Genomic DNA, 13,328 nt, shown 5'->3' with positions numbered 1-13,328 from the left:
TCATGATCATCATGGAGTGGCTCAGTTGGTTAAGAGTTGGCTTAAGAGCGCGAGCTCTGAGCAACAGGGCTGCTGGTTCGATTCCCACATAGGACAGTGAGCTGCGCCCGAGCTGAGCTGCCAACAGATGGTAAAATGGCTCAGCTGGTATAACAACAAGATTGCCTGTTCAATGGTGGGCTATGCCCACCTGCAACTAAGACTGAACTCAGCACCTTGAGCTGAGCTGCCGCCTGGATGGCTCAGTGGATAGAGTATGTGCTTTTAACAACATGGCTGCCGGGTTTGACTCCTGCATGGGATGGTGGCTACGCTCACCCACAACTAAGATTGAACGCAGCACCTTGAGCTTAGAGGCCACAAGCTGCCAACGGGAAGCCAGATGGCAACTGGTGCCCTCCACAACTAAGATTGAAGAACACCAACTTGTCTGGTCCCCTTCCCCAGTGCCCCATCACTGTTCCCCTCCCCCCAATTCCCCAATAAAACCTTTAAAAAAATTTAAAAAAAAAAAGCTAGGCCTTTCTAGTCCCACATTCTCAGACACAGGATGGGACACTCCCTCCCCATACACACACATACTCTGAAGCAGATGTCACCATCCAACAAAAGTGAAGCACACAATGTTTGTCTCCCAATCCCTTACACTTTTTGGTGCATCTGGAAGTGACAGATGAATCAAGCGACACACAGGTATGGGTTACTGATGCTGTGTTAGCCAGTTCTCCAGGGTTGCTATTACCCAGCAGGGAAAAAAAAAAAACACAAAAAAAAACCCACCTCCAAACCTCAGATTTCAGGCAAGCGAGAGAGAAGCCAAAAGCGGATAGGAGACGTCATGGACACTCCTCCAAAAATATTGTCAAGTAGAGCGCTGCGTACTTTACAGTTGGTTTAGCTCACAGCCCTATACTAAGACGACAGACACCATGACTTATCATACACATGTCCTCGCAAACATATCTTGAGAGCCTGGGACAATCTTCTTCCCCAACTCCAAGATGCCACGGCCACAGCTCTAATCCCCACCCTATTCATCCCGTAAAATAATCTCTGACAATCTCACCCCATCTTCCACACTCAAAGGGACAAGGCTATCCCTTGCCACCTGCACCCCAACACACACACACACACACACACACACACACACACACAAAACCCCCCAGGCTACCCAGACCACTTTCACTCGATCGCACTGGGGGGCCACAGGGTCGGGGAGGATAGAATTGGCCGGAGCCGGGAACCCGCCCCCGGACTGTTCGCATCCTCCCAGCGCCTACATCCTCCCAACCAGCGGGGTCGGTTGGTGTTCTGCTGCGGGTACGTGGCGTTGCACAAGCTCCGGGACGCAGCCGCAACCTCGGGGGGCGTGACGTATCGAGGCCCCGCCCCTCTGACGTCAGCCTCGCGGGGCGCGGGTGGGGCAGACTGCCAGTTTTCAGTCACAGTTTCGCGTAGCGGTGGCTGAAGGTGCTTAGTCCGGCTTCGGCTTCGGCTCTGGCTCCAGAGGATGCGGCGCTTCCAGGATGCTGCCGCACCTGGTAATGCTGCTGGCGGCGCTCCTCAGCCTGCGCCTCTGCCCCCGCGCGCACGGTAAGGATCGGGGCCCTGCCCTCTCCGCGCCGGTCCGGCTGTGGTTTTGTGGGTGGCCAAACCCGACTCCCACAGTCGGCACCCCTACATTAAAGTTCTGTGTCCCACAGGAAACCCCCTCTAGGGAGAGGGTCACCCATTATCCCCCTTCTTCCTGAATCTCCTCATTCTGGCAAGCCTGGGTCTCAGGATCACCCGTTGTGGAAGTGGAAGAAGCTGATTGCTTGGAGGGGTGGGGGTTTGTAGGTAGAGAAGTTTAAATGACCCTCTTCCCCAACTAATCGCCCACCCACCTCCTGATGAGTCATAAATTTATCGCTGGCTTTTTTTGCAGTTCAAATGATGAGACAGCTTGTCCCTCTGGGGAATTGCGTTGATTCCCCATCTGACTATTTCCCTTAGCCCTCCCACTAACCTGTTTCTGCCCTGTGCATTTCACCTCCATCCCAGCTCTTTTCCTCCACTACGCCTGTCACCCCCATCTCCTTCCTCATCCCTGTTTCTTCTTTAGCCCCTAATGCACTCCCACGGCTACCTGCCCCCTTTCTCCCTTTTCCTACCCCTTAGCTCAGTCTCTTAACCCAGCCAGCTGTCCTGGAAAGTTTCTGCAACTGAGAAGAGTAAACCCTGGAGAGAGAGAGAATGAAAGGGCCATAAGGTGGAAGGACCAAGAACAGAGGCAGGTCCAGCAGGGACTGAAACTGCTTCCACTCTCCAAAATACAAAGTAAAACATGCAATCAGCCATTCACATGACCGAGAGCTGAGCTGGGGATGTGCAGCCCAAACACCACAAAGACCCACTGCATTTTTCACTTTCCATTTACTGCTTTGAAATCAAGACACAGGCTTGAAGGTCAAAGACAGCATAACAAAGAAAGCAAGGGACAGGGACAGATGCACTTTCTAAGTGAGAATGACAGTCATAAAAAAGAAGCATTATTAGAGAGACGGTAAGAAGTTAGAGAACAAGGGAAGCCTGAAAGAGTCGCTGATAGACGAGAGACATTAAGGGACCAAGGAAGACAGAAAAGAAACTGAGTGTGGATATTGGCCTTGACCTATTTCATTGCACTTGATAGGCAAGACTCTTAACATGGGTGTATTTGCACTCTTACAAATGAGAGAACAACTTCAGCAAGGTTCAATAATTTGCCCAAGTCACACTGGCAAGTGCTAGTTTGAGGCTCCAGAAGTTGGCATTTCTCATGGTGAATGGTATGTGTTGGGAGGGAGGGGAAAACAGAAGATGGAGATGGCACTAGTATTTATTATCTCACCTTGGAGCCAAGGGTGCTAGCTCTTTGTAGAAATGTCCTCAGCCCAGTCTAGAACCAGAGCTGCTTCATTTTGTCTGTTCTCACCCAGCCTGAGGCTGGGCATCTAGCTATAGATAAAGCCCTTCTAGAAGCTGGGGAATGGGGCAAGCCCTCAGCTTGGGGTTGCCCAGGAGATCTGTGAAGAGAAACAGGCAGACACCAACAAGCAGGATACGTGTGCACCCAAAGAACCCCAGAAGGGAGAGGGCCTCGGGCTGGAGCCAGGAGAGGGGTCAGGTGTGGGACCAGGTGTTGGGATTGGGGGCAGGTCTTGGGATGGGGCTGGAGCAGGGACAGGGTTTAGGCAGAGCCAGGGACTAGCTTATCCCAGAGCTCATTGTGGATATATCTTAGCCCTCACCCCCTGCCTCCTAACCTAGGATACATCAGGCTCAGCTTGGCTCTTCTCAGCCACCACTTCTGCTTCTAATCACAGACTGCTCAGGACAGTGATTTAAGGACACAGCATGAGCTCTGGAAACAGACACATCAGGATTCAAGGCCACACTCTTCCCCTTAACTAGCCCCATTGGCCTTGGACAAGTCATTTAACCTCTCTGATCCTTCATTTCTTCTCCGGCAAAATTGCGGCAATAAATGCCTACCTTATAGGGCTGTTGTGATCATTAAATGAGAGAATATATGTAAAGTATTTAGCAGAGCGCTCAGCTCATAGTAAAGTACTCAATAAATAGGAATCGTTAGAATGCTTGCCACCATCACCATCATCGGCTTTACCCCTGGGGGTGGGCCCTGCCAGCTCCGATACTCACACACTTCTTCTCCCCAGGGACAGAACTTCCCAGCCCTCCATCTGTGTGGTTTGAAGCAGAATTTTTCCACCACATCCTCCATTGGACGCCCATCCCTAATCAGTCTGAAAGCACCTACTATGAAGTGGAGCTCTTGGAGTAAGGAAAAGGGAGGATGGAGGAAGGCGGGAGGTGAAGGAGGGAGTGGGTGAGTCTGTCCCCTTCTACTGCCCTGGCACAGGAAGATACCTGCCTTGTTACTGAAGTCACACAGGAAGGACCCTGGCAATTATCCCCCAGTTGACGAGTACTGATTAAGTCTCATATGTGCTGAGCAGTCTGCTGGGAGCTCTGGGGTGAGAAAACCACAGTATTGTCTTTACCCTCAAGATTTTTCCATCTTATTGGAAAAACAGGAAAAGCACCCGTACTATGGTTGGAAAACAAGGAAATCCTAACGACTGCAGAGATAGCTGGGAGAAGGGAGAAATTAGGCTGTGTTGCAGGGACTAGCAAATCTTCCTGGAGGAGTTGGGATTTGAGCTACTTGTATTCCAATCTAAGAGCCTTCTAGACCATGGAGAAATTGGTACAGGGTCCCAGAACCAAGGGAGATCCCCTTACAATTAAATGCCGTGGACTAGAGAAATACCCTGAGGGCCGTACCATCATGGGAGCTCTCCTCCCTGGCCTCTTGTTTCCCTCTCAAAGGAAATAGGTTTGAACACAAGTCCCCCTACAATTGCCTTCCCCGATATCTCCCCAGGTATGGAATGAAGCCCTGGGAGCCCATCCCCAGCTGTAGCCAGACCCTGGTGCTGTCCTGTGATCTCACCATGGCGACCCTGAACCTATACCACAACAACGGTTACCTAGTCAAAGTCCGGGCAGTGAATGGAAGCCAGCACTCCAACTGGACCAGTGCCCGAACCCGCTTCACCAAGGATGAAGGTGCTTTTCCTCCCCTGGGCCTAGAACATGGCTTTTGGGGTCCATGCCAGCCAGAGGCTCTAGTCTAGAACTTTTCTCTCTGTTCCCATAACTTGTCATGTCAGCCCGGATTCCTGGCCAGGGACCTAGTTGTTCAAATAAGCCTGAGTCAGGACTTTGGAGGCTAGATGAAAATAGTCAAGTTTTTTCAAGATTTAAAAGGGAACTGGAGTTGTTTATCGTGTGAAGAGAAGTCTTGGGGTGAGGGGCAGCTTAATCACAAGGGCCAGGCCTGTGTACTTGGATGGTTTGGGGAGAGGAATCAAATCCGTAAGCACTCAGCATACAGTAGCAAGCAGCAGGTAGATTGAATCAGCCACCACCCCTTCAGGGATGAATTCCCAGGGGTCAGAGAGTGAGACTTTGAAGCGGGGAGGTGTTACTGAGGAAAAGTTGGGAGTCTCTCTCTGCAGAGATAGGAGAAAAGGACAGGCCCCAAACCCAAAGGGGTTCTTCCATTCTGCAGATTGGGATCCACTGTGCTCTCTGTGTGTGACGAGGCTGCTCTGCAGAATTCAGAATCAGAGCAGATGGTCTAGGATGGTCTAGTTCATTAGCTCCCAAATGCCTGCCTACAGGCCGGTGCTCAACTGGCTGCAGAAACATTACCTGGAGAGTGTGTTCAAAATACTGTATGTTTCCAGGGCCCAGCTTTAAAAATTCAGATTCACTGTCTTGAGTAGGCCCCGGGCATCTGTATTTTTAATGTGCTCCCCAGGAAGTCCTAATATTCTGCTAGGTTGGGAAACCTGTGGCCCAGGTTTTAGGGTGAGTAAAGCTTGACCCTGGGGGGCCAGGCACGGGTGGCGGTGGGAGGGTGTCCAGGTCCTCCCCAGCCTGCAGGCCTTACAGCTTTGCCTCCTTGCTCAGTGAGTCTGACAGTTGGCAGCGTGAAGCTAGAGGTGCACAACGGCGTCATCCATGGAAAGATCCAGCCCCCCAGACCTGAGATGGCCCCTGAAGGCGACATATACGAAAGCATCTTCTCACAGTACAGGGAGTATGAGATTGCAATTCGAAAGGATCCGGAACAGTATCAGGTATGGGATTCCTCAAGGCCACAGTTCCTGGGCTACCCCAACTTCCCTGCCACCTGAGCTGGAAGCACCTTCTGTGCACTGCAGGGGGACTTGCTAACAGGGTATAGGGAGGTCATCGGAGGGGTGGGGCTTGGAAGGGAGTTTAGATGACCTCAGCCCTCAAACGGATGCTCCTTCCCTGGGGGAAGGGAAGATACTGCCTACTAGGGGTCAGGCATCTCGCGAGACTTTTTGCAACTATTGTTTCCTGTCACTGTTGATGGTGGATACTTTATTCCATTTCATAGGTGGGCAAGTGAGGCTCCAAGGGACTATGTAATTGCCCAAGGAAACCCCCTTACATGGGAGACCCAGAATCCGCAAAACCCGTCCTCTTTCCTTCCCACCATAGTAGATTCCAGCCCTTCCTAAAGAGGTCCTCAGCGTCTATAAGATACTCCTACTCTTTGAATACAAACAAACACTCTTTTAACACAAAACAAATCACTGTAATCACAGAGATCTTGGGCTGTGCTGATAATACAGGGTTTGTTATCTTGGGAAAAGCACACTGAAGGGTGTTGGCCTAGATCATCTCTAACGGCCCTTCCAGCTCCCAGTTTCCATGTGTCATGAAACAAGGGTATTTTATTTATTGCTGTCATTGTTTCCATTTCAGCTCACAAACATGAAGAAGGTAAAACATGAAAACTTCAGCTTCCCAGCCCCTGGAGAGCTGGGAGAGTTCTGTGTCAAGGTGAAACCGTCTCTGAGCGACCGACTGAATAAGGGGATATGGTCTGAGGAGGAGTGCATCGTGCTGTACCGGCAGTGTGAGTCTGCGAGGGCTGCTGTCCCGATAGGGAGGGAGGCAGGAAGGGCCTCACGCAATCTGAAAAGCCGCTGGTGCCAGGCACTGTGCTAGGCACTCCCCCACATAGCTCTCCATCCTCACACAGCCCCGTGAGAGAGCTCCTGTTGTCCCTATTTTAGAGATAAAGGAAATGAGCCTCAGCGGATGGAAGCTACTTCCTAGAGCATGTTGGCAGAGCCAGGTCTCCTGATTCTGTGGCTGCTTCAATTTGAGCACAGCTGTGCTTACCAGGGACCCCCCCCACCCCCACCTCAGGCCACCCTCAGTCAGCTGTGGTAGTTCCTGTTTGTTACAGTCCTCTGCTGTCCTCTCTTAGAACTGGGGGGCATGAAGGGCCTTCTCCTCACCTCCCGCCCCTTCAGAGGAAGCAGAACTTAGCTGACTCCTCGCCACAGCTGCTAAACTCAACAAATACTGTGCCAGGCTCTCAGCCAGGCACTGACTGGGAAGGGGAAGGGACAGGAGATTTAGGATGTGAAGGTCATGATCCTGCCCTGAGGATCATACTGTCTGGCTCAGGGTGTGCCCAGAGCAAGCTGTTACTAGCAACTGGGGACAACATACGTCAAGTGCCCAGTGAATCATGCCAATAGTCAGCATACTGGGGGTGCTCAGTCCAGCGTGGGCAGGGTCCAGCAAAGACCAAAGTTGAGTCCTTACATTTCTACAGTATACTTCAGTTCACGAAGGACACTCACAAGCTCACTGTCATTTAAGCCTCCCTCTCACTTAAGCAGAGTCAGGCACCATCTGTGTGTTAGGCAGCCTTAAGATCTTTTTCTACGTTCACTCACTTGGGCAAGTTACTTAACCTCTCTGGACCTCAGGATCCTAATCTATAAAAATAGGGATGATAATAGTATTTCCCTCCTAAGGTTGTTATAAAGATCAGATAAGATAAGTAAAGGACTTGGTAGATGGCAGGTGCTGTATACATCACAACCATATCGGGTGGTTAAGTGCCATTATTTTTCCCCTGTTATAGATGAGGAAACTGAGGCTCAGAGAGACTAAGTAATCCATTCCCAGCCTCACAGCTAGTAAGTGGTATGGCTGGGATTTGAACCCAGGTCTGGCTGCCAAAGCCTCTCTGTCCTTACCTGCCCTACCATCCTGACTTCCTGCTCCATGTGTTGAGCCAATATGTTTAGTGAGGAACTCCTTCAGGGCCAAGGTTGGGAGACCAGGCAGGGATTCCCAAGAACCCATCTAGAATTGTGGCCTAGAGGTAACCTGGGGCAGTGGGGGTCAGCTGGGTCACTCACCGAGTGGCTCCCAAGAGTGGCCCTGGGATCCCGGGGGACCGCCGCTCCATGCCCCATGACGTCCATCTACAAATGTGTCTCTCTTGGCTTATAGACTTCACTGTGACCAACCTCAGCATCTTCTTCAGCTTCGTCGTGCTGCTCTGCGGAGTCCTGGCCTACTCCCTGGGCCTCCAGCTGTTCTTGCGGCGCCGGGGAAAGCTGCCCAGCGTTCTGGTGAGTCTCACAGGAAGGCTGCTGCCCCATCCTTCCCAGACACACCAGGACTCCAGGACACAGGTGCTCCTTCCCAGACAGTCCCTTCTCTCAGCCCTGACATGATCAGGAGGCACCTTCCTCAAGCACGGTGCAAAAGCCCAGTGCTGAGAATGTTGTCTTCTAGTGGCCCAGATAAGATATGGACTGAGCAGTCCCAAACCCCACCCACATGCCATTTTGTTACTATTTACTAACCATCGGCCATGGACCAGTCCCTGTGTGTTAATACCTCTGAGGCAGGTACCTTTATTATCCTCATTTACCGGTGAGAAAACTGAGGCACAGAACCAGGAGGAAGAGTCGGGAGGGAGCCCGTCTTTCCCACTCCTAATGGCTGGTGGTGAGTTCTCTGGAAGAGGAAGAACAAAGGGCTGGAAGTGGCAGCCCTTGGGCTGCCCTCGGAGTGGGAGAGCAGAGTAGAGAGGTGATGTTCGTGGAGGAGGGGTTCGTGGAGGAGGCCAGGGTCTATGACCACCCCCCCTTGAGGGTCTCCTCTTGCTACACAATGCTGATAAATGCTGCATTCGTGGTAAGCTAGCCTCCAAAGCTCAACTTGCAGCATTGAGCAGCATTTCCAAACCTCAGCCTGTCTCTGGCATGGGATTCGGGCTGCTCCGAAAGTTGCCCGCCACGTCCCCCTCAGCTGGCTTACAGATGGAAGCGGACCCTCCAGAAAGATCCCAGGGTCTCTGGAAAGAAATAAAGAGAGAGACAAAGACCCTCTGAAATTATTTTGAGTAAGAACTCTAGGAAGTGGGGAGGCAGGGACAGAAGAGGGGTGTGACTACCTGGCGCAATTAGGATCTATTGGGTTGTTGGAAAAATCATGACACATTTTTGCAACGAAAAACAGAGAAAAAATACGTCATGACTTTCCCAACAACCCAACATGTCCAGGCAAAAAGAACTGTGTTCCTAGCTGCAGGGCCCTGGGTAGAGAGGTATGACAAGGAGACCAGGAATAGGCAGCCCCTATAGCCTTAGGGCCTTATAAAGTGCTTCCTCATGTCTGGCTGCAGTGTGTAGCTCATTGTCTTTTCTCTGTGCCGTGTGGAGATTCAGGTCCACAAACGTGCGCATTGGCCTGTTTGACAAGTACTTTGAGCATATTCTATGTGCAGGGCCCGGAGCTGGAATGGGTGGTGTAGAGATGAATGCAACAGGGGGTCTGCTGTCAGGATGGATAACTGGAAAGTGGAGGGGTGGGGGAGGGTGGTCCTGGCACACTAGATGGGAGATCCTTAGTCAGCAATCGGGAAACACATCTAGGAAGAGAGTAAATGTGATGGCAATTGAGCTCCAGTATCTGAGCACCTCCAACATGCTGATTAATGTGGCCCTGGGTCCCAAGGGGCTTGATTACTGCCTGGTGGGTAGCCAGAATGTAAAGCATTAACTTTAATGCAAACCAGTAAAATAGACATAGATGCAAAAATACCAAAGGAGATGTCAGGCAACCTCTGGTTCCTTATTCCTTCTGTTTGTTTGGATCAGAATTGAGCTGTCCTTGAGAGTTTTCCCTCCTCAACACAAATACAGCCCAATTCCTTCATCTAATGATCATGGTCATTACTAACTTTATGAATAACTTGTAATGCACAGTGCGTAGTGCACTTTCACATTCCTTAGCTTCTCATTCATTAGCTGCTTTGATCTGATCTTTCAACAATATATTAAGGTAAATATTAGTGGACAAGTGGGGATTTCAAATCAGCTGTTACATATAAATTCCAGGTTTGTGCTTTACTGCTGTGTGACTTGGGGCAAATCACTTAACTTCTTTGAGGTTTCATTTTTCTCCTCTAGGAAATAGAGATAATAATACTTCCTTAGAGAATTATTGGAGAATAAAATTCAATTCACCAAATATTTATTGAGTGCTCCCTATGTACCAGACACTGTCATAAGCACTTTACATGCATTAACCACAACATGAGGAGGGAGATTCTATCATTATTTCTATTGTACAGGTGAGGAACTAAATCACAAAAAGGATAAATAGTTTGGCCAAAGTGACACAGCTGTTAAGAGGCAGAGCTGGGATTTGAACCCATGAAGTCTGACTCTAGTATACACATCCTTAATTGCCAAGCCATGTACTATTTTGTTTGTTTGTTTGTTTGTTTTTGTTTTTGTTTTGTTTTTTGTTTTATTTTTGTTTTAGCTGAGCCATCCTGCCACCTGTTGGCAGATCAGCGGCTGCTCAGCTCGGGCCGGGACTCGAACCGCAGTTGCTCAGAGCTCACACTCTTGAGCGAGCTCTTAACCAACTGAGCCACTCGGCCGGCCCCCAAGCCATGTACTATTATTAATAGGGACTCAACCAGTAAGAGCTGCATTAGAGTCATCACATACAAAAAGAATGAGGACAAATGTGCCACAGTGAGTCAGTAAGTCAGTCAACAAACCTTATCAAAGCCTACTATGTGCCAGCTCAGTTTTAGCTTTGAGAACAGAGTGGCAGACAAGACTAGATAGCAACTGCCCTCAAGGAATTTGTATTCAGTTGTGGGCTGTGGAACGATTGTGTGTATATGTGTGTGTTGGGGGGCAGGATGAAAACAAATTTAAAAATAATTCCAGGAACTAAGTGCTAGGAAGAAATAAACTAGGTTAATATAGAGACAGTGGATGGAATGGAATGGATCAGATCACAGTACACAGGTAGTAGTAAGTTATTTTGTTACACTGGATTCAGTTATTTATATATGAGTTATATATTTATGGACTATTTATATACAGGTTATTATGGAACACATTTCTTATTTCAGGTCATAGTCAAAAGAGTTTGAAACATACTTCTAGATCTAGATGGGTCCAGTCTGCTCTCAAGTTTGAGAAGCACAGCCTTTGAGAACATTTACCACTCTCTGCAGGCTCCCATTCTGCCTGTCATTCCATCTGGGCCCTGCGAATACAGGCTGCTTATGTATCTGCCCTGAGCCAAACTAAGAATTGCATTAGGTGGGAAACTCGATTCCAAAACGAAACAAAAAGAGCAAATGGCTGTGTACTCCAGGCTCTGTAGTCCCCTTCTCTTGGAGCAGTACCTCCTTGAGCTCCCCTCCTGGACCCGTGGCTCCCCTGGAAATACTGGGGTGGGTTCCTACACATGACCCTCAGCCTCACCCACTCTGCCCTTTCCTCTCCAGGTCTTCAAGAAGCCTAGTTCCTTCAGCCTCGTCAACCAGCTTCCCAGCTCAGAGACCCAAGACACCATCCATCCCCTTGATGAAGAGGCCTTCCCCAAGGTGTCCCCAGAGCTGAGGAACTCAGAGCTGCATGGCAGCACGGACAGCGGCTTTGGCAGTGCCAAGCCATCCCTGCAGACTGAAGAGCCCCAGTTCCTCCTCCTTCCCCCACACCCCCAGGTTAGAGAAACTCTGGGAAAGGGGGTACCCTTGGAGCTGGAGAGCAGCTGCAGTAGTGGCAGCAGCAACAGCACAGACAGTGGGATCTGCTTGCAGGAGCCGAGCCTGAGTCTCGGTACAGGGCTCAACTGGGTGCAGCAGCTGCGGAGCAACAGCCAGGGCCAGGATGACAGTGGCATCGGCCTAGTGCAGAACTCCGAGGTGCAGCCTGGGGGTGTGCAGGACGGCTCAGCCTCGGGCCATGTCAGTCCCCTGGAACCTGAAGTGACTGAGGAGGAAGACCCAGCCATGGCATCATTCCAGGGCTATGTGAAACAGACTACAAACACAGAGGAGAAGGCTGCCAAGGCAGGTTGCCTGGAGGAAGAGTCCTCAACAGATGCCCTTGGCCCCCAAATCAGGATATGCCCGGATGCTGAGGAAAGCTGGCCTCCACCAGCCCTGGCCAAAGGCTATTTGAAACAGGATCCCCCAGAAAGGACTCTCAACCCCTCAGGGGCCCCAGCTGGACAGTGGAACCAACCAATTGAAAAATGGTCACTCCTGGGCTTGACCACCTGTGGTGACCTAGGAATATCTGACTGGAACTTTACCCATGATCTTGCCCCTCTGGACTGTGTGGCAGCCCCAGGCAATCTGCAAGGCAGCTTTGACTCAGACCTGGTCACCCTACCACTGATCTCCAGTCTGCACTCAAATGAGTGACTCAAGCTAAGGGGCGACTTTTTATTTCTGCCTTGTCTTGCTGGACTATGAGGAGGGGCCCCAGGGGTCAGAAGTGAAACATGATGCCAGCCTGGGCACTTTTCTGCAAGCCCATTGGGGCCAACCCTAGCCAGGCCCAGCAGGGCTAGCTAAGGTGCCAAAGCGGGAGGAGGCCATCTTGCTAAACTAGCACAGAGTGCATGGGTAGCCTATTCTGTAGACAGGGCCCTGTAGACTCTGGCAGAGCTGAGAAGGGCAGGGCAGAGACTCTTCCCTCTCAAGACTCTTCCTATATGATAAGGATTATTTGCTCGGGGATATCATGGGGTTTTCTGGAGTTATGGTGGGGCCGCCAAGCTGAAGTCAGCTCAGACTCAGGCCTCCCCCGCTTAAGCCTCCATCTTGTTGGAGGCTGGGAGGATGCCGGCTTGAGGGCCTCATTTCTAGGGGGAATAAGAGGGAGCAGAGACCAAGTCTGATCTCTGGGATGGTCAGCTGACTCCTAGCCTGGGATGGTCCCAGGGAGAAGCTCCCCCAAGGCAGGCCTCCCAGGCAGGGAGCTTGTTATGGAAGATCTTAAGGTGTGTCTGCCTTGGTCAGCCAGTCAGTCAATCAACCATCATGATGGAGCCACAGGAGGATGAAAGAGGGCTTCTGGCTCAGAACCCATCCCTCTGAGGATGTCTCGTGTCCTTACGCAGACATCTCCCTCTTTCCAGCAATAGAGCAGCGTCCCTCTCAGGTACCTGCAGTGGCCAAGCCACTCACTGTCTCCACCCTGCTGCCCCCACCATTTGCTGACAGTCCCAGAGAAACCATGGTGGTTTGTATTGGTCAAAACGGAGCCCTCCAGGCAGCCTCTGGGTTTGAGCACCAGTTTGCCTGCCCCAGAGAGTCAGGGTTGGGACCTACACTTGAGTTTGCTTCTCACATCCAGCTATAGACCCACGGGACAGGGCACTGGGCTGGGATCCCTGCTCTGTCAGTGTTCAGCTGCATGACCTTAGGCCAGCCACTTCTCAAAGGGCCTCAAGTTACCCATCTGTGAAATAAGGGGCCCTCCATGCTGGGTGTTAGCCAAGTTGGTCTCTGGGGTGATATTTCCAACCGTGTCTGATCCTGGGCTGGGAGGAAGTGGACTGTGGAACTCATGTCTGCACAGAGCCAGCTTCTTTCTCATGCC

At 50.9% G+C, this 13,328-nt stretch overlaps 1 protein-coding gene across 1 annotated transcript; it reads left to right on the top strand.

Annotated features, from left to right (window-relative positions):
• The first annotated feature begins 1,431 nt into the window (after nucleotides 1-1,431).
• On the top strand, nucleotides 1,432-13,322 carry IL10RA (interleukin 10 receptor subunit alpha). The gene is made up of 7 exons (XM_019647366.1): nucleotides 1,432-1,593; nucleotides 3,702-3,822; nucleotides 4,430-4,614; nucleotides 5,524-5,693; nucleotides 6,352-6,505; nucleotides 7,906-8,027; nucleotides 11,222-13,322. The coding sequence occupies exons 1-7, from the start codon at nucleotides 1,527-1,529 to the stop codon at nucleotides 12,143-12,145; spliced, it is 1,743 nt and encodes a 580-aa protein (XP_019502911.1). The 5' UTR covers nucleotides 1,432-1,526; the 3' UTR covers nucleotides 12,146-13,322.
• The last annotated feature ends 6 nt before the right edge of the window (nucleotides 13,323-13,328 follow it).

Source organism: Hipposideros armiger, unplaced genomic scaffold (assembly GCF_001890085.2).
Source record: "Hipposideros armiger isolate ML-2016 unplaced genomic scaffold, ASM189008v1 scaffold_111, whole genome shotgun sequence".
Lineage (NCBI taxonomy): Eukaryota > Metazoa > Chordata > Mammalia > Chiroptera > Hipposideridae > Hipposideros > Hipposideros armiger.
Note: the sequence above shows the minus strand (reverse complement) of the source record. Positions and strands in the feature narration are given on the sequence as shown.

Coding starts and splice junctions, on each gene's coding strand:
- IL10RA (XM_019647366.1), top strand. CDS start 1,527: ATGCTGCCGCACCTGGTAATGCTGCTGGCGGCGCTCCTCAGCCTGCGC. Junction 1,594..3,701: donor CCTCTGCCCCCGCGCGCACG/GTAAGGATCGGG, acceptor TCTTCTCCCCAG/GGACAGAACTTCCCAGCCCT. Junction 6,506..7,905: donor CATCGTGCTGTACCGGCAGT/GTGAGTCTGCGA, acceptor CTTGGCTTATAG/ACTTCACTGTGACCAACCTC.